Raw genomic sequence first — 19,590 nt, 5'->3', positions numbered from 1 at the left:
TTGGACTTGTTGAATGCCATCCCATTGGCCTCTGCCCACCTGTCCAGTCTGTCAAGGTCCCTCTGCAGAGCCTTTCTGCCCTCTGACTGACTAACATCTGCCCCTAACTTGCTGTCAGCTGCAAACTTGCTGATGACTGACTCGACCCCCTCATCCAGATCATCGATGAGTATGTTAAAGAGGATGGGGCCCAGCACTGCTCCCTGGGGCACAGCACTGGTGCCTGGCTGCCAGCTGGCTGTGGCACCATTCACCACCACTCTCTGGGCTCAGCCTCCAGCCAGTTCCTAACCCAGCTCAGAGTGCTGCTGTCCCAGCCAGGGGCTGACAGCTTGGCCAGGAGTTTGCTATGGGGGACAGTGTCAAAGGCCTTGCTGCAGTCCAGGCAGACCACATCCACAGCCTGCCCCACAGCCACCAGGCAGTCACCTGATCATAGAAGGAGATCGGGTTGGAGAGGCAGGACCATGGAAGGGGTTTGGCTTGAAAGGGATCTTCAACACTCTCCAGCTCCAAGCCCCCTGCCGTGGGCAGGGACCCCTCCCCCCAGCCCAGGCTGCTCACAGCCTCATCCAGCCTGGCCTGGAACACCTCCGGGGAGGGGGCAGCCACAATCTTCCTGTGCCAGTCTCTCCCTACCCTCACTGCAAACAATTTCTTCCTCATCTCCACTCTCAGTCTCCTCTCTCCCAGCTCAAAGCCATTGTCCCTCATCCTGGCACTCCCAGCCCTTGTCCAAAGCCCCTCCCCAGCTCTCCTGGAGCCCCTTCAGGTCCTGGAAGGTTGCTCTGAGGTCTCCCTGGAGCCTTCTCTTCTCCTGGGCAACCTGTTCCGGTGTCTCCCCACCCTCAGGCTGCCCTTGGCTTGGCCACAAGGGCACATTGCTGGCTACTGGCATCCTTCTGGCCATCAGGACCCCCCCAGATCCCTCTCCTCTGCACTGCACTCCAAAGAGGAGCTCTCAGAAGAAGTAGAAGCTTCTAGAAGCAGCAGATTGGGATCTCCTTACCAGTGTGGCTCCGTTTGTGGACCATCAAGACATTGAGGCTGATGCAGGCCAGTCCACAGATGTCACAATTCATTTTCCCACTGGCTGGCCTGATGCTGTCATAGGAGCCAGGATGTCTCTCCAGTTTAATGCTTTCATAGTCAGGGTATTCCCTGGGGTAGCTGAAGGGCATCTCAGCTTCCTCTGGAGCCTCCACAGGCTCTGAGCTCAGAGCACTCTCCTCTCTCTCACTGTATTCACCTTTCACCTGAGCCACTTCATCTGCAGGGGAAGAGAAACAACAAAGCACAGGAGTGGAAAATGCTCATCTTGGCCATCCCAGAACACAGCTCAGCAGGCCATCAGCAGACCTCAGAGGTTGCCTTCAACACCCAAAGACTCAGAGAACCCAAGAATGGCTTGGGTTGGAAGTGGACCTTCAAGCTCAGCCAGTCCCCAGCCCCTGCCATGGGCAGGGACCCCTCCCAGCAGCCCAGGCTGCTCCAAGGCTTCATCCAGCCTGGCCTTGGACACCTCCAGGCAGGAGGCAGCCACAGCCTGCCTGGGCAACCTGTGCCAGGCTCTCCCCACCCTCACTGCCAAGAATTTCTTCCTCATCTCCAGCCTTAATCTGCCCTCCTCAAGCTCAAGCCAAAGGAGTACAGCTGAGAGGAGCTTGAATGATGCCCTCCTCAAGCCCAAGCTGCAGGAATGCAGCTGAGCTGAATCTCCATGGGTCATGGATGCTTAGAGCCACTCACAGTGAGACAGCTTAAAGGTGCTGAGCTGCCTGTGAGCCCTGGCTGGCTGATTGGAGCAGAGCTAGAAGTGGGGAGATTCAGATTGGATGTCAGGAAGAAGTTGTTCCCCAGGAGCCTCATCCCTGGAGGTGTTTGCAGCCAGGCTGGAGGTGGCTGTGAGCAACCTGCTGCAGTGTGAGGTGTCCCTGCCCATGGCAGGGGGGTTGGAGCTGGCTGAGCCTTGAGCTCCCTTCCAACCCTGACCATTCAGTGACTCTCTGATTGCCTTCTCCAGATGCCAGCAGCTCTCAGAGGGTGCAGACTCCCCCTGCAAGTGCAGAGCAGCACCAAGAGAGCTTCCTGTATGAAAGCATCGTTCCCCTGGCCACCTGCTCCTCTCTCAAAGCAAGGCTCAGAGAGCTCAGTAGGGCACTTGAGCACTTGTCCCTTTCTCCAAGGCACAGAAGGTGGACTGCTGAGTACGAATTAGCTCTGGTTCTGAGCAAGGAACCACATCAAACGTGGGCTGAGAGCAGGGGGTGAGGTGGCAACATGAAAGCAGGGCTGGGAAAACAAAGATCTGGTGAGCCAGGCTCTCCTCAACTCAACATCTGCAGCTACACTGCCGTGATAAAATCATCCCTCTGCCCTCAGGGGCTGCACTGAGCCCAGCCAGGCTGTCTGGCTTGGGCTGGGAGGAACAGGTGGGTGATGGTTTCTTCATCCCAGGGAGGAACCCACATCAGTGGGAAAAAATTCCACAGGTCAGAGCATCACAGAATGGGTTGGGTTGGGTTGGAAGGGACCTTCAAGAGCAGCCAGTTCCAAACCCCACCACACACACACACACTGCCATGGGCATGGACACCTCCCACCAGCCCAGGCTGCTCAAGGCCTCATCCAGCCTCACCTTGAACACCTCCCTGAGCAGCCAGGTCCTCCTGCTGGTGTCCCTGGGTGATGATCTCCACACAGCATCACCTTTCCAACCCCCCCCCCCACACCATGCTGGGTGTGTTGATCCCCCCCCACACACACCCCAGATATATTTTGGAGTCTGGGTTTTGGGACAGGTTGCTGAGGAGGTGGCAACCAGGTCTGGATTCACCTCCAAGTGGAATAGTTCCCTCTTCAGCTCTGCCTCACAGCCTGAGGATTCCCTCTGCCACCAAAGTGCCTTCTTCTGAGGTACCTTCAGCTGCCACCAGCACTTCAGGGGGCAGGGGACTGACCCTGGTGTTGAGAGCCCTCCAGAATTACTCCATCCATCCATCCATCCATCCATCCATCCATCCATCCATCCCTCCCTCCCTCCACCCACCCCTCGGAGGAGCTGCCATTGCCAGTTGCTGGCAGCAGCTTTCAGCAGCAGCTTTTTCCCAAGCTAAAGAAAAGATTTTGGGGGGGCTGTTACAGGTTGCTTTGGGGTTTTTTTCCCCCCTCCCCAAGAGCAGGCAGCTCCAACCTGCTGCTCTGCATCCTGCCCAAGAGGGCCAGAGGAAGCCCCAGGCTGCAGCTGCACCTTGGTGCTGCTTTCAGAAGCGATTTCAATTCCCACTTTCTGCTCAACGTCTTCACCTTTGCCTCCCCCCCCCCGCCCCGGCCCCCCCCAGCCGTGGTGGAGGACAAGTTGTAGCCTCCAAGTGAGAAGATTTCTCTGCTGTTTCTCACCACGAGGTCACAGCTCAAAGCTTTTTGCTCAGGCCCAGGGCTCTGCCAGCCTGAAGCTGGTTTGAGCTCCCCGCGGCAGGCAGCGGCTGCCTGGCGCGCACTGGGCACAGCACCCTGGGGTCCCACCGTGGAAAATCATCACCTCTGCACTTTCCATGCCTGTGCTGCCTGCCTCTTTCCTTGCACAGTAACAGAGAAGGCTGCACCTGGGCTCTGACCAAGGCTTTTCCATTGCTGCCTCCCCCGGAGCATCGCCTCCGCTCCAGCTCTCACCAGCAGCCCACCAAAGCCTCGCAGTGTGCAGGCAGGCACTCGAAGAGCCTCGAGGGGAAGAGAAGAGTCACCTTCTGGGGACAGAGAGCAGGCAGCAGAAGCCAAAGGCAATCACCAAATGGCAGGGGTTGGAAGGGACCCCTGGAGAGCAGCCAGTCCAACCCCCCTGCCAGAGCAGGGCCACCCAGGGTAGGTCACACAGGAACACATCCAGGAAGGCTTTGAATGGCTCCAGAGCTGGAGGCTCTAGCACCTCTCTGGGCAGCCTGCTCCAGGCTCCAGCCCCTTTCAATTCAAGAAGTTCCTCCTCACGTTCAAATGGAACTTCTCAGGTTCCAGCCTGTGCCCACTGCCCCTTGGCACCACTGAGAAGAGGCTTTTGAGAAGGCAACCCAGGTGAGGAGGGTTGGGATTCTGCTGTCCCAACACACTGGCTGCTGTCTAGGCTCCACTCTGCCTTCCTGCCAGGAGGAAGCTTTGGTGGGAGGATGCCAGAGCCCTGGAGCAGGCTGCCCAGAGAGGTGCTGGAGCCTCCTTCTCTGGAGACTTTCAACCCCCCCTGGCTGTGTTCCTGTGTGACCTGCCCTGGGTCACCCTGCTCTGGCAAGGGGGTGTTGGACTGGATGATCTCCAGAGTCCCTTCCAACCTCTCCCATGCTGTGATTCTCTGAAGCAGCCTCAGGACAGGGCACCCCAAAATTCACCAAGGGCTGGCAGAGATCTGAAGCAATCAGATTTCCTTTTGCAGCCCCCAACTCTTTGCTCCATGTCCTGGCAGGGCAAGGGGAGCACTGAGACTGGCAGCTGCATGGAAAGGTTTGGATACAGCACTCAGGGGGGGCTGGGTTGAAGCTTGAGGAGGACAGATGGAGAGGGGAGATTAGGAAGAAATTGTTGCCAGTGAGGGTGAGGAGGCTCTGGCACAGGCTGCCCAGGGGGGCTGTGGATGCCCCTTCCCTGGAGGTGTGCAGGGCCAGGCTGGATGAGCAGAGCCTGGACTGGTGGGAGGGGTCCCTGCCCATGGCAGGGAGTTGGCACTGGCTGAGCTGGGAGCTTCCCTTCCAACCTGAGCCCTTCTCTGCACCCATGAACTATTTTTTCTCGAGGCAGCTGAGGGAGGGAAGAGAGGCTGCAGCACAAAAGTGTGGTTGATTTTACACAAGCCAGTCCCAGGGTGCTGTGTGAAGGCTGATGCAGAGGGTTTCATTTCCTGGGGAGATGATTACCAGATGAAAGACCTGCTCCAGAGTCATATTTTTGTTTCACCTGAAAAACGTTGTAAAAACAGAGAGGTTCTGGAAAGCCTCCAAAACAAAGCTGTGGTGGCAGCTTCAGACTGAGTCACTGCACCGACAGAGCTGGGCATGTCCTGGGAGGTGCAGCACCTGAAGAATGGCAGCAAACAACTGGGCACCCCCCCCCCCCCAGCTCGTCCCAGAGGGACTAGGAGCTGCTGCAGAGAGTCTAACAGAGGCTCCAAAGATGCTGAAGGGGCCTGGAGCAGCTCTGTGAGGAGCAAAAGCTGAGAGCCTGGAGCAGAGCAGCCCCAGAGGGGAGCTGAGCAACGCTCAGCAAGAGCTAAAGGCTGGGGGGGGCAAGAGGCTGGGGCCAGGCTCTGCTCAGTGAGGGACAGGACAAGGAGCAATAGGCATAAACTGGACCCCATGTGGGCAGGAGGAGAAAGTTGTTTGGTGTGAGGCTGCTGGAGGCCTGGAGCAGGCTGCCCAGAGAGGTTGTGGAGTCTCCTGGTGTGGAGAGCTTCCAAACCCCACCCCGGGCATTGTGCCCCTGGGCAAGCTGCTGTGGGTGCCCTGCTGGAGCAGGTGGGTTGGACTGGGTGAGCTCCAGAGCTTCCCTTCCAACCCCCTGGGATTCTGTAACTGGACCAAGGCAGAGCATCACCATCTTAGCTTTTCTCTTCAGGAAGGAGGGAAAAGAGGAGGAAGGAAAATCCCCCAGTCCCTAGGATTTAATCCAAGACCCAGAGGGGAAAGAAGGCAACTTGGGAGCTGAATCTTCAGTTTAATCCCTGCCCAGCTCCAAGCAGCCCCTCCGAGCTGCCCACCTCAGCGACTCCCTTCCTCCCTCCTCCTTCCTCCTCCTGCTGCATCCCACCGACATCTCTCAACCCCCTGCTAAAACTACCGCGCCGCTTTCCCCCTCGGTCCCGCTCTGAAGTTTTCCCCACGGCAGCAGCGCGGCGAAAGCCAAAGGCAGAAAGAACAACAAGGAAACAAAAACCTTTCCCCCCCTCCCCAACCCCCCAACCCCTCCCAAGAAGCTATTAAGCAGAGAACAGCACCGAGGGGTGGATGTCGCTCAAGTGTTTTACAAGGAGCTGAGGTCATAACCATGAAAATCCTCAGCGCAGGCAAAAACAACAACAACGACGACGACGACGGCGGCGAAGCAGCCACAAAAGTCAACTGGATAACAAAGAAACTTAATCATCTTAATGTGGCGTTTTAACGACGCCGCTGATTTGCTGTGCCACTTCCAGCATAATGAGGCCCTAATGCTACAGATGTTCAGGCAGACTAAAGAGGGAAGGGAGGGGGGGGGGGGGGAGGGGGAAAGGATAAAGATAAAGAAGAAAACAACACAAGACAAAAAAAACAGAGGGGGGGGGGGGGGGGGAGGAAAAGCTTCGCCGTTTCCTAACTACCCAATTAACCACCTCGGGAAAGCTTCGCAGGAGGCTGACAGCTGGAGAAGGAGAAAGGAGGGAGGGAGTCGCTAAGGTGGGCAGCTCGGAGGGACTCCCTGGAGCTGGCAGGGGTTAAACCGAAGGTTCGGCACCGGGCAGGGCGTCGCAGGATGGTTTTGGTGGGGGAAGATCTTCAGGCGTTCCCTAACGCTGCCTCCCTTCCAACCCCGCAGCGCCACAGCTCTGCCCCGTGAGCGGCTCCGGGGATGGGGATTCCATCACCCCAAGGCCTGCTCCAGGCTCTGAGAATCTTTGAAGGGAAGAAATTTCTTCTCATGTCCAACTAAACCCCACCCTGGGGCAGCTTGAGGCCATTTCCCCTCCTCCTAACACTTGTTCCTTGGAGAAGAGCACAACCCCCACCCGGCTCCAGCCTCCCCTTGGGGAGCTGTAGAGAGCAAGGAGGTCTCCCCTCAGCCTCCTCTTCTCCAAGCTGAAGACCCCCCAGGTCCCTCAGCTGCTCCTCACCAGATCTGTTCTCCAGACCCTTCACTTTGAGTTTCTTTTCCCTTTGTGCCTTGCAGCATCTCCTCAGCACTGCTGCTCAGCACCCACTGCACAGAACCCCAGCGTGGTAGGGGCTGGAAGGGACCTCTGGAGATCATTGAGTCCAAGCCCCCTGCCAAGGCACAGTCACCTAGAGTCACTCAGGAACACATCCAGGTGGGGGTTGAATGTCTCCAGAGATGGAGACTCCACCACCTCTCTGGCTACCCAACACTCAAGCACCTCAAGCCTTTAGGCACCTTCCAGAGCAACACAGGAGGAGAGGGAAGGGATGGAAGCTTGAGGAGAGCAGATTAAGGCTGGAAATGAGGGAGAAGTCCTTGCCAGTGAGGGTGGTGAGACTCTGGCACAGGTTGCCCAGGGAGGCTGTGGCTGCCTCCTCCCTGGAGGTGCTCAAGACCAGGCTGGATGAGGCCCTGAACAACCTGGGCTGGTGGGAGGTGTCCCTGCCCGTGGCAGGGAGCTTGGGACTGGCTGATCCTGAAGGTCCCTTCCAACCTGAGCCACTCTCTGCACACTTGAGTGGCGACTCCTGAAGGAACCCCAAGGCCCAGGTGGAAATTCCACTGCTGAAAAAAACAGAGGAGAGAGAACCTTTCCTGACTGCCCCTGGTGGTGCTGGGTGCTCTGTGCTAAATGAGGCTGCTCCTTTCCTACTGAAACAGAAATGGAAACAAATCAAATTGAAATGCAACAGAGAATTGGAAATGGAGCTTTAGGGGGGGGTGGGGGTGGGAAGAACAAACCAAACCCCCAGCCCAGCCAGCCAGGCATTCATTTTCCAGGCACTTGGATGTGTATTTTCTACTTCATTAATAGCAGGGTGGCTCTGTCATTAAGGCACTGTGTCATTTGTCTCCTTGTGCAATTAATTACCAATAGCAGCAACAGAAAGCAGCAAAACAACACAAATCAGCTCCAAGCTGGTGAAAGCCAAGAAGCCTGAATTACAGAGCAGCTCCCTCAAGCAGCTACCTCCCAGGCAAAGGTTTTCCTCCTAGAGGTGCTGGGTTCATCCCTCATTTCCTACCTGATATTCCCCCATCTGTTCCCAAGCTCCCCAGGAGCCAGCAGTGGCCTCCTGCCACCCAGCAGGCAGCTGTGTGCTGGGCTACAGCCAGGGGAGTGTGGGCAGCAGGGCAGGGGAGGGGATCCTGCCCCTTGGCTCTGCTCAGGAGCACATCCAGGTGGGGTTGGAAGCTCTCCAGAGATGGAGGCTCCAGCACCTCCCTGGGCAGCCTGCTCCGGGGCTCTGCCACCCTTCAGTTCAAGAAGTTCCTCCTCCTGTGCCACTTTGTGCCCATTGCCCCTTGGCCTGGCACTGGGCACCACTGGACAACAGCCTGGCCCCAGCCTCCTGCCACCCACACTTGAAGTATTGATCAGCATTGATCAGATTCCCCCCCCTGAGGCTTCTCCAGACCTAAGCACCCCAATTTTCTCAGCCTTTCCCTCCTCACACAGAGGTTCCAGACCCCTCAGCATCCTTCTAGCCTCCACTGGACAGTCTCTGGCACATCCCTGCCCCTCCTCAACTGGGGAGCCCAGAACTGGTCCCAGTACTCCAGATGTGGCCTCCCCTGGGCAGAGCAGAGGGGGAGGAGAACCTCCCTGTACCTGCTGCCCACACTCTTCTTAATGCCCCCCAGGATGCCATTTGCCTTCTTGGCCACCAGTACACATTGCTGTCCCATGGAGAACTTGTTGTCCACCAGGACTCCAAGCTCCTTCTCCATGGGGCAGGGCAGCCTTGCCTCAGGTGCCAGCGGCAGGGGTCCCATGCCAGCCAGGCTGCCCAGAGAAGTCCTGGCTGCCCCCTCCCTGGAGGTGTTGAGGTTGGATGAGGCCTTGAGCAAGCTGGGCCGGTGGGAGGTGTCCCTGCCCCTGGCAGGAAGGGGCTGGAACTGGATGCTCCCGCAGCTCCCTGCCGACCCAAACCATCCTCTGCATCTCTGAGCCGCTTCCAGGCTGCGGTGCCACAACCTCTGGTGCTGATGTCACCGAACGTGCTTGGCAGCATTCCTGCCGGTGACAGCACCGCGGCTGCTGCCAAGCAACAGCAAAGCCAAGCAGGATCTGCCGCTGATAAGGACACCACCACTCGGAGGAGACTTTCAGTTCACCAAGAAGCCACCAAGGCAGAGCCAGCCCCAGAGCGGCGGCGGCGCCGGCGGAGCCTCGCCTGGCTTGGAGAGGCTCAGAAATCCCCTCTCAAGTGAAGCTGCTCAGCCTGGCAGCTCTGATGTTGTGAGATAACCTCTGGGTCCCACGAGCAGCAGGGCTCCGAGCTGGGCTTGGGAGATGTAATAGTCTGATAAAAAACGGCACTTCCTCTGGCAGCTGATAAGGACCTGAGCTCGGCGGCAGCGCCGGGACCTCAGCGGAGCTTCCTCAGCCCTCTCCTGTCTCCCCTCCAGCCTTTTAACCACCCCCTTGCAGACGCCTGAGAGGCAGCAGCAGCAGCAATTAGCATCCATAAACCACCAGGGTGGCTTCGGGTGCTCTTTATTTCACAACCAGGAAAGCAGATCGCTGCCATTCACCACCACCTCCCCCCTCCCCCGGCACGCTGCCTGCCTCCAGCAGGGCAGGGCAGGGCAGGGAGAGGTAACCAACCCGGGCAGGGACTGGTGGAGAAGAGCTGCTGGTGAGGGGCAGGGGTTTGAAAGTGGAGCAGGGGAGATTTAGGTTGGACATCAGGAGGAAGTTCTGCACGGTGAGGGTGGTGCCTCCAGAGCCATCCAGGCTGGGGGTGATGAGATTGAGAGCAGCCCTGCAGAGAAGGACTTGGGGGTGCTGGTGGGGGAGAAGCTGGGCAGGAGCCAGCAGTGGGCACTGGCAGCACAGAAGGCCAAGGGTTGCCCCAGAAGGGTTGCCCCTGGCCTTCTGTACTGCCAGTGCCCATTGGCAGAGATGGAGAGAAGGGATCCTGCCCATCTGCTCTGCTCTGGGGAGACCTCACCTGCACTACTGGGTCCAGAGGTGGAGCCCTCAACACAAGAGAAACAAGGACCTGCTGGAGAGGGGCCAGAGGAGGCCACAAAGATGATCAGAGAGCTGGAGACCCTCCCCTGTAGGGACAGGCTGGGAGAGTTGGGGCTGTCGAGCCTGGAGAAGAGAAGGCTCCAGGGAGACCTCAGAGCTGCATTGCAACACCTGCAAGGGACCTCCAGGAAGGCTGAGGAGGAACTGTTCAGAAGGGCTTGGAGTGATAGGCTGAGGGGCAGTGGTTTGGAACTGGAGCAGGGCAGAGTTTGGTTGGGCACCAGGAGGAAGCTCTGCACAGTGTGGGAGGGAGGCACTGGCACAGGCTGCCCAGGGAGGTGGTTGAGCTCAGCTCCATCCCTGGGAGACATTCAAGATCAGCCTGGAGGTGTCCCTGGGCAGCCTGCTCCAGCTGGAGGAGTCCCTGCTGAGTGCAGAAGGGTTGGACAAGATGAGCTTTGAGGATCAGTCACCAGTGGCATCCCCCAGGGATCAGTGCTGGGCCCTGTCCTCTTCAACACATTCATTGATGATCTGGATGAGGGGGTCGAGTCAGTCATCAGCAAGTTTGCAGATGACACCAAGTTAGGGGCAGATGTTGGTCAGTCAGAGGGCAGAAAGGCTCTGCAGGGGGACCTCGACCAACTGGACAGATGGGCAGAGTCCAATGGGATGGCATTCAACAAGTCCAAGTGCCGAGTGCTGCACTTTGGCTACGGCAATCCCATGCAGAGCTACAGGCTGGGGGCAGAGTGGCTGAGAGCTGCCAAACAGAGAGGGACCTGGGGGTGCTGATCGACAGCCACCTGAATATGAGCCAGCAGTGTGCCCAGGTGGCCAGGAGGGCCAATAGCATCCTGGCCTGCATTAGGAATAGTGTGGCCAGCAGGAGCAGGGAGGTCATTCTGCCCCTGGACTCTGCTTTGGTTAGGCTGCACCTTGAGTCCTGTGTCCAGCTCTGGGCCCCTCAGTTTAAGAAGGACATTGAGACACTTGAAGGTGTCCAGAGAAGGGCAACAAGGCTGGGGAGAGGCCTTGAGCACAGCCCTGTGAGGAGAGGCTGAGGGAGCTGGGGTTGCTTAGCCTGGAGAAGAGGAGGCTCAGGGGTGACCTCATTGCCATCTACAACTACCTGAAGGGTGGTTGTAGCCAGGAAGGGGTTGGCCTCTTCTCCCAGGCACCCAGCACCAGAACAAGGGGACACAGTCTCAAGCTGTGCCAGGGGAGGTTTAGACTCGAGGTGAGGAGGAAGTTCTGCACCTAGCGAGTCGTTCATCATTGGAATGTGCTGCCCAGGGAGGTGGTGGAGTCATCGTCCCTGGAGGCGTTCAGGGGGAGATTGGACGTGGCACTTGGTGCCATGGTCTAGCCATGGGGTCTGTGTTGATAGGTTGGACTCAATGATCCTCGAGGTCCTTTCCAACCTAAGTGATACTGTGATCCCTTCCCACCCAAACCATGCTATGACTCTCTGGAGATGACCTTTGGGGGTTCCCTTCAAGCCTGCTGCCATCTGGGACCCAAACTCCTCGGCCTGGCTCTGGCTCCTTCAGGCCAAAAGTGGCTTTCGTGCTTTTTGGAGTTCACTTTTTCAATGCAGGAGGCTTCACCTCCTGGCCACCAAAGGGCACTGGGGACACATGCAGCCACCAGGGCAGTGTTTCCTGCCCTCTCTGCCTCGCTGCTCAGCCGAGGCACAGGCAGCACCACGGGAGCAGGGGATTGGTATGGCTGCAGGCAAGCACAGCCCATGTGCACCACAGCATGCAGCCTCCATTCCCCTGAGGCAAAAAACACGAGGAGGGGGTGGGGGAGTTGCTGCCTGTATTTCCGCCCCCCCCCCCCCCCCTCGTTCTCCTCCATCAAGCTTTTAATTAACACATTAACTCCAGCCTGCTGCCTGATGGCTGGCTCCACACAACCCAAACCTGGTGGCTGCAAAGGACTTTGGACAAGGGGTTGGGGTGGTGAGGTGAGAGGGGGTGAGGTGAGGCTGGGAGAGGAGAGATTGAGAGTGGAGATGAGGAAGAAAGTCTGGAGAGTGAGGTTGGGGGAGACCGTGGCACAGCTTGCCCAGGGAGGCTGGGGATGTCCTGTTCAAGGCCAGGCTGGATGAGGCCTTGGAGCAACTTGGGCTGGTGGGAGGTGTCCCTGCCCATGGCAGGGGGTTGGAACTGGCTGACCTTGAAGGTCCCTTCCAACTTAAACCATTCCATGAACCTATGAAACTGGCCAGAAGCTGAGAGCTGTCCCTGGCCTGTGGCAGGGAGTTTGGAGCAGATGATCTCTGAGGTCCTTTCCCATCTGAGCCACTCTTGGGACTCCATGGGAAAAAGAGCCATGAATCCAGAATAAACTTTGGAATCCCTCTCACAGCATCCCCAGTGAATGAAAAGGCAGAACTGAGTGATTGCTTTTCAGAGTTAAACTTCACTTTACCTCCTGCTTCCTCGCTGGGCTGATTGTGCTCCTTCACATCCTCCCCAGGAGCCACAGTCTCCATTTCCTGGGACTGGTTCAGGTCACCATCAGTCAAAACCTCCTGGCCCTCTGTAAAAAGAACCCAAACATCCCTCCTTGACTCTTCATCCTCTGAGAACATTCCCAGGTGCTTCCTTCAAAGCATCTGCTGCACCCCAGCACTGCTCACAACCCCCATCCAGGTCCTCCTGCAGACCCAGCAGCTGCAGCCTGGGGAGGGGATTTGCTTCCTCAAGTCTGATGTAAACCCTCACACACAGCAGCCCAGCGAGGTGAGGGTTGGAAGGGAACCTCTGGAGCTCACCCCTGCTCCAGCAGGGCACCCACAGCAGCTTGCCCAGCAGCCCAATGCCCAGGGGAGGTCCAAAGCTCCACAGAGCAGGAGACTCCACAACCTCTCTGGGCAGCCTGCTCCAGGCCTCCAGCACCCTCTCAACAAAGAAGTTTCTCCTCCTGCTCAGATGGAGCCTCCTGGGGTCCAGTTTGCAGCCCTTGCCCTGTCCCTGGGCACCCCTGAACAGAGTCTGGCCCCAGCCTCTTTCCCCCCACCCCCCAGCCTTTAGCTATTTAACAGCATCCTGAAGATCCCTTTTGGGGCTGCTCTGCTCCAGGCTCTCAGCCTTTGCTCCTCACAGAGCTGCTCCAAGCTCCTCAGCAGCTTTGTAGCCTCTGCTGGACTCCCTCCACCAGTTCCTTGAAGGTGATCAGATCCAACCATTCTCTAGCCAAGCCTGGTGCTAAGCCCTGTCCCACAGCACCACATCCCTGCAGCTGCAACCTTCCAGGAGAGGTTAGGAGGACAGAACTCAAAGAGCACAGCACCTGCAGCCACTGGCTGGTCCTGAGCACAGCTGAGGTCCATACCTGCCTGGGAACCTGCAAGAGAGAGAAGAGCTGTTGGGAGCCTTTGGAAGCATTCCCTCTGCAGCTGTTGCAGGATGATCAATTCCAATTTCCCTTGGCTGAAAGCAGAGCTGAGAAATAAAACCCCCAAAAGTCTCCCAGGATCCCAGAGTGAGGAACTGCTCTGTGGGGTTGGACAACTTCCCTCTGCAGCTGCCCAAGAGGAGGCTGGAGGTGGCCTCTTCTTCCAGGCAGTTAACACCAGGGCAAGAGGAAAGGGCCTCAAGATCCTCCAAGGGAGGTTTCAAATGGGACAGGAGGAGCAGTTTCTGCCCTGCCAAGGCAGGGTCAGGTACAGAAGGTGACTCAGGAACACATCCAGGTGGGGGTTGAATGTCTCCAGAGATGGAGACTCCACCACCTCTCTGGCTACCCAAAACTCAAGCACCTCAAACCTTTAGGCACCTTCCAGAGCAACACAGGAGGAGGAGAGGGAAGGAAATGGAAGCTTGAGGAAAGCAGATTGAGACTGGAGATGAGGAAGAAATTCTTTGCAGTGAGGGTGGGGAGAGCCTGGCACAGGTTGCCCAGGGAGGCTGTGGCTGCCTCCTCCCTGGAGGTGCTCAGGACCAGGCTGGATGAAGCTTTGAGCAGCCTGGGCTGGTGGGAGGTGTCCCTGCCCATGGCAGGGGGTTGGAGCTGGATGATCTTGAAGGTCCCTTCCCACCTCATTCCATGGCCCTGGCTCCCAGCAGCACTCAGCAGCCCTCTCTGAGGATCTGCAGGGGATTTCCACTCTCCTCTCCAGTGCCCTAACTCAGGCTGCTGACCCAGCCTGGGGGCACAGACCTGCAGAGTCCCCCAGCCCAGCCCAGGCTCTACTCCACTCTTTGGTGTCCTGAGACTCCCTTAGGGCAGGGTTGATTTTCTTAACCAGGTCACAGCTCCCTGCTTCCTTCCTCCTTTCTGCCCTCCAGGTTTTTCCCTCTGTTTTAATTCCTCTTTTTAATACCTTTTCTTTGTTTTGGGGGGGTTTAATTATTGTAATCTCCATCTCTAAGGAAATCTTTCTCAATCTATAGATAGAAGGGGGGGGGGGGGGGGGGGAGGAATGCAAACAAGAACAGCTCCAGGAGCTGTGAAATTCATTCCTGGCAGTTACATAACAGACCTGCTCCTGCCATGGTTGGGAGGTGTTAACCACCAGTGACATTTCCCCCCCCCCCTCCTCCCCAGCTCTCTCTCTCTCTCTCTTCACCACCACTGCACATGGAACATTTTTGTGGTCTCTGCAGCAACGTCAGAACACAAAGCTCCCTGAACCCTGTGGCAAAGCCTCCAGCCAGACCTGAATCCCCAAATCCCAGCGTGCTGCAGGCTGGAAGGGACCTCTGGAGCTCACCCACTGATCCAACCCCTCCTGCTCCAGCAGGGCACCCACAGCAGCTTGCCCAGAGGAAGGTTGGAAGCTCTCCAACAGCAGGAGACTCCACAACCTCTCTGGGCAGCCTGCTCCAGGCCTCCAGCAGCCTCACACCAAACAACTTTCTCCTCCTGCTCAGCTGCACCCTCCTGGGGTCCAGTTTGTGTCCATTTCCCCTTCTCCTGTCCCTGGGCACCACCAAGCAGAGTCTGGCCCCAGCCTCTTGCTCCCCACAGCTCCTTTAGCTCTTGCTGAGCATTGCTGAGATCCCCTCTGGGGCTGCTCTGCTCAGGGGCTCTCAGCCCCAGGGCTCTCAGCCCCAGGGCTCTCAGCCCCAGGGCTCTCAGCCCCAGGGCTCTCAGCCCCAGGGCTCCCAGCCCCAGGGCTCCCAGCCTTTGCTCCTCACAGCAAAGAAGTTTCTCCTCCTCTTTAGAAAACCACAGAACCATTTAGGCTGGAAAAGACCTTTAAGGCCAAGAGCAAAGTGCAGGAGCAGCTGGGCTGATGCTGCAGCAAAGGAAAGGCAAACTCAGAGAGCAAAAAAAAGCATCAGAGAAGCAATGAGGTTGGAAAAGCTCTCGGGGGGGGCATCCAGCCCAACCAGCAACCCAACCCAACCCCACCACAGCCTCCAAACCATGGCCCCAAGTGCCATGGCCACACATTCCCCGAGCCCCTCCAGGGCTGGGCAGCCTGCTCAGCCCCTGACCACTCTTACAGCCCAGAAATTCTTCCTGATCTCCAACCTGGACTAAAGCAGCAGAACTATTTCCTTGTTTTTTTCCCCTCCCCTATCCCTACAAAAGAGGGTTTTTTTTTCTCCCCCCGGGGTTCACTTCAAGGTTTGGTTCCTTTGTTCCTTAAAGGGAAAACATTCAGCTCCCATTTCTCACCCCGAGTTCCATTATCCAGGTACTTTGCCACAGCCCTGAGCTGGCTGCGAGGAGAAAAATCCTCCCTGTTAAGGGCTGAAACCACCCAGGAGCAGCCTGAGCTCCCCCGGGGTGCAGCTCCTGACGGCAGGGTTGTTAAGCTGTCAGCACTTGGGAAATGATTCCTCAACATAAAGCCGAGCTCCTCTCCCTCCCTCCCTGCAAATGCAGCCGGGATTCGACCACTTAAAGTGGCTTGGGTGAGAGCTGGGATGTGGCAAAGTCCCCGAGCTGAAGGGGGCGAAAAGTGCAGCTGGCGGCGAGGTGGAAGAGGCAAAGAGTTCTCAGGAGAGTGAAGAAATGAGGGGGGAGGAAAGGAGATGGAGGGGGAATAACAGTGAATAGAAATCAAAATGAAGTGAAAATCAAATGAAGGAAAAATCAAAATGAAGTGAAAATAAGATTCAAATAAGATTAGGTCTCCCTGGAGCCTTCTCTTCTCCAGGCTGAACAACCCCAACCCTCTCAGCCTGTCCCCACAGGGGAGGTGCTCTTGAACATCCCCAGGGAGGGGACAGCCACAGCCTCCCTGGGCAACCTGTGCCAGGCTCTCCCTACCCTCACTGCCAAGGATTTCTTCCTCATCTCCAGCCTCCCTTCTCCCCTCTCCCCTCCCATCTCTCTCCGGCCTCCCTTCTCTCCCCTCTCCCCTCCCATCTCTCTCCAGCCTCCCTTCCTCTCCCCTCTCCCCTCCCCATCTCTCTCCAGCCTCCCTTCTCTCCCCTCTCCCCACCCATCTCTCTCCAGCCTCCCTTCTCTCCCCTCTCCCCACCCATCTCTCTCCAGCCTCCCTTCTCTCCCCTCTCCCCACCCATCTCTCTCCAGCCTCCCTTCTCTCCCCTCTCCCCACCCATCTCTCTCCAGCCTCCCTTCTCTCCCCTCTCCCCACCCATCTCTCTCCAGCCTCCCTTCTCTCCCCTCTCCCCACCCATCTCTCTCCAGCCTCCCTTCTCTCCCCTCTCCCCACCCATCTCTCTCCAGCCTCCCTTCTCTCCCCTCTCCCCACCCATCTCTCTCCAGCCTCCCTTCTCCCCTCTCCCCACCCATCTCCAGCCTCCCTTCTCCCCTCTCCCATCCCTACTAACCCTTACGGAAAGTCCCTTCTCAGGCAGGAGAAGGTTTAGGAACCTCCCACCCTTAATCCTGGACAAAGAAAGCCACAATTCCTCCCTCCCCTTCAGGAGAGCAGGATGTGAGAAGTGACTTACAGATGCCCTTGGTCCTCCCAGAGCTGCAGTGCCCAAGTGTGTGGAGGGCCAGGGTCTGCCTGGGTGCCCTGCAGCCGCCACGCGCCGCTGGCTCCCAGAGCAGAAGTGCCACCTTTGGGTGCTTTTGAAGCCAATCCTTCCCCATCCCTTGTTCCACCCCAGCAGTCAAAGTGAGAGAAAAAAATGAAACCCACCCCAAACCCACCCAATATTCAAATCTATTGCTAAAAAAAATACATCCCAAGGGCTGTGGAGCTGCCAGGGCACAGCTGCTGCGGCGTGGCCAGGCAGCAGAACCAACCAAGCCACCTCTGCCTTAACCCTCCCTACAGAATCAGAACTGTCAGGGTTGGAAGGGACCTCAAGGATCAGCCATGGGCAGGGACACCTCACAACTACAGCAGGTTGCTCCCAGCCACCTCCAGCCTGGCTGCAAACACCTCCAGGGATGAGGCTTCCACCACCTCCCTGGGCAGCCTGCACCAGGCTCTCACCACCCTCATGGGGAACAACTTCCTGACATCCAATCTCAATCTCCCCACTTCTAGTTTTGCTTCACACACACCCCCCCCCCCAGTCCTGTCATTCCCTGACACCCTCAAAAGTCCCTCCCCAGCTTTCTTGTAGCCCCCTTCAGATCCTGGAAGGCCACAAGAAGGTCTCCTCAGAGCCTTCTCTTCTCCAGACTGAACAGCCCCAACTCTCTCAGTCTGTCCTCACAGCATGGCAGCTCCAGCCCTGTGATGGATGTGCCTCAAATCAGCACTGCCTCTAACACCCTTTTTCCTCTCTGGTAGCCAGCAGAGCAGGAGAAACAACCTGAATGAGCCACATCTTACCTTTTTGCCCCCAAAGCCAACAGCACAACATCACCTTTCTACTGCCAGCTTCACTTCCCAACCCTCCAGCACCACGACAGGGCCTGTCCCACATGCTCCCAATCCCCCTGGCCCAGCACACAGAGGTTGTCTCCTTCTCTCTGCACCTTCTCCAGAGGCACCCCAGAGTAACCCCACAGGAAATGTGGCTCCTGCCCTTCTCCCTCAGCACTCACACAGCACAGGCAGTGACCTTGTGTCCAACTCCTTCCCCCTCCTCAACAGGTTTTCCACCTTCAGCTCTGCGCCGGGTTTGGGCTGAGCTGGAGTTAATTCTCCTCAAATGATTAACTCCAGCTCAGCCCAAACTCAATGCAAACTGAACCACAGCACCCCAAGGGACCCCAAGGATCCTCTGGGGTCCAACTCGTGGAAAAGAAGGAAAGCCCAAACGATTTCCCCATGGAATGACCTCCACCAGCACCTGCAGTGCCAGGGAGAAGGCTGAAGGTACCTGGTCAAAGCCTCTCTGCGCAGGGTCTCAGGCACTCTGCTGCTCTGCAGCACCATGGAACATCTGAAGTCCCAGGGGCTCCTCCCTCCCTTTTGGGGAGGAGATTCTGATCAGCAGCACAGAACTTGGGGCTCAGATCATCGCCTATGACCTTCTGACACCAGCAGAGCGTCTTCCAGTAACTCAGCACCTCCATCCCAGCACAGCAAATGGAAATGGCAGTGGGAGCTCAGCTCTTGCAAGACCCAAACCAATCAGGGTTTGACCCAATCTTAAAGGCTGAGGGTTTCTTTTTCCCCCCAGTAAAAATGATTCTGTGGTGCCATGGAGAGACACAACCCAGGGCTGGGAGCTTTGCCTCCTCAGACATCTCTCACCAGTGCTCCTCTCCCACTCTGTGCCTGTGCTGAGCATCCTCACGCTGAACACAGAGAGCTGAGGCCAGGAATGTTCCTCTTGTCCTCAAATTCCCCACAGCCTGCAGTGGAACCAAGATTTTCCCACGGAAAGAGAGACTCCTGGCAGCTGCTGTACCCAGGAAAACCCTTCCACACCAACTTCATCCCCAGCCTGCCAAGCTCAGGACATTAACCCTCAGAGCAATGAGTTAAGCTGAGAATGTTCAGCTCTGGGGCGATGCTCTGCCAGCCTTGCCCAGAACTCTGCTGATTTGGGGGTTTCCTTCCCATTGAAGCCCAAACCTTGCCTGCAGTTTGCTGGCCCTGGAAGTTCCAAGCCCCTTCTAGGCTCCAGAAGAAGCCAAGGCGCTGCTTAACTCCTTATAACCCGGGCCAGGAGCAGGTGCTGACCCCAGCTCCCTGCCACGCGTGGGGATGTGTCAGGAATTAAACTCAGAGCGGGGGGGGGAAAGCTCCGTTCGTTTCCCCTTTAATTGCCGCAGGCGATTCGGTTCCCGTCGGTAAAACGCGGCTGCGGAAGCCGCCGGGAAGCAAAGGTGCGGAGAGCGGTGCGGGCACCCCGAGGGGCTCAGCGGGGATGGGGATGGAGGCGGAGGGCGACGCACGACGGCGGCAGCAGCTTCCCCACCCCGGGCCCGGGGAAGAGCGGGGTCGTTCCTCACCTGCCATGCTCCGGCCGCGGCTCCGGCTCCGCCTGCGAGCCCCGCGGGGATCGTCCCGGAGGGGACCCGGCCCGGCCTCGCCTCCCTCCCGGGCTCCGCCACATCCGGGCCGGCGCTGGGCGGGCGGAGAGCGGCGCCGGGCGGCGGCAAACGGAGCTGACCCGGGGCTCGCCCCGGCCCGGGCACTGCCCGCCCCGGGGCTCGGCGGTGGTGCCCAGCGATGGGCACTCGGCAGAGTCGCGGGCACCGACGGGGTACGGGGGGCTAGGGGAGGGCAGCCTCTTCCAGGCTTCGAGAACCCTTTCACTGAACAAATTCCTCCTGACATCCACCCTGAGTGGCCAGCTGGCAGCATCCATAACCCGGTACTGATCAAAACCATCGCTGAGCTTTTTAGGGAGCCCTTCACCTTAAACCCC

General features: G+C 57.8%; 1 protein-coding gene across 1 annotated transcript in view; it reads right to left on the bottom strand.

Annotated features, from left to right (window-relative positions):
* IKZF3 (IKAROS family zinc finger 3) overlaps nt 1-19,228 on the bottom strand; it is a 38,590-nt gene extending 19,362 nt beyond the window's left edge. The window contains 4 exon segments of the mRNA XM_068167099.1: nt 1,010-1,270; nt 12,311-12,421; nt 13,175-13,228; nt 19,172-19,228. Coding sequence (XP_068023200.1) covers nt 1,010-1,270; nt 12,311-12,421; nt 13,175-13,228; nt 19,172-19,178 — 433 coding nt within the window. The 5' untranslated portion in view covers nt 19,179-19,228.
* Nucleotides 19,229-19,590: the final 362 nt, after the last annotated feature.

The sequence above is a fragment of the Melanerpes formicivorus genome, unplaced genomic scaffold (genome assembly GCF_026170545.1).
Source record: "Melanerpes formicivorus ecotype bairdi unplaced genomic scaffold, bMelFor1.0.p_v2 SCAF_112, whole genome shotgun sequence".
Taxonomy (NCBI): domain Eukaryota; kingdom Metazoa; phylum Chordata; class Aves; order Piciformes; family Picidae; genus Melanerpes; species Melanerpes formicivorus.
Note: the sequence above shows the minus strand (reverse complement) of the source record. Positions and strands in the feature narration are given on the sequence as shown.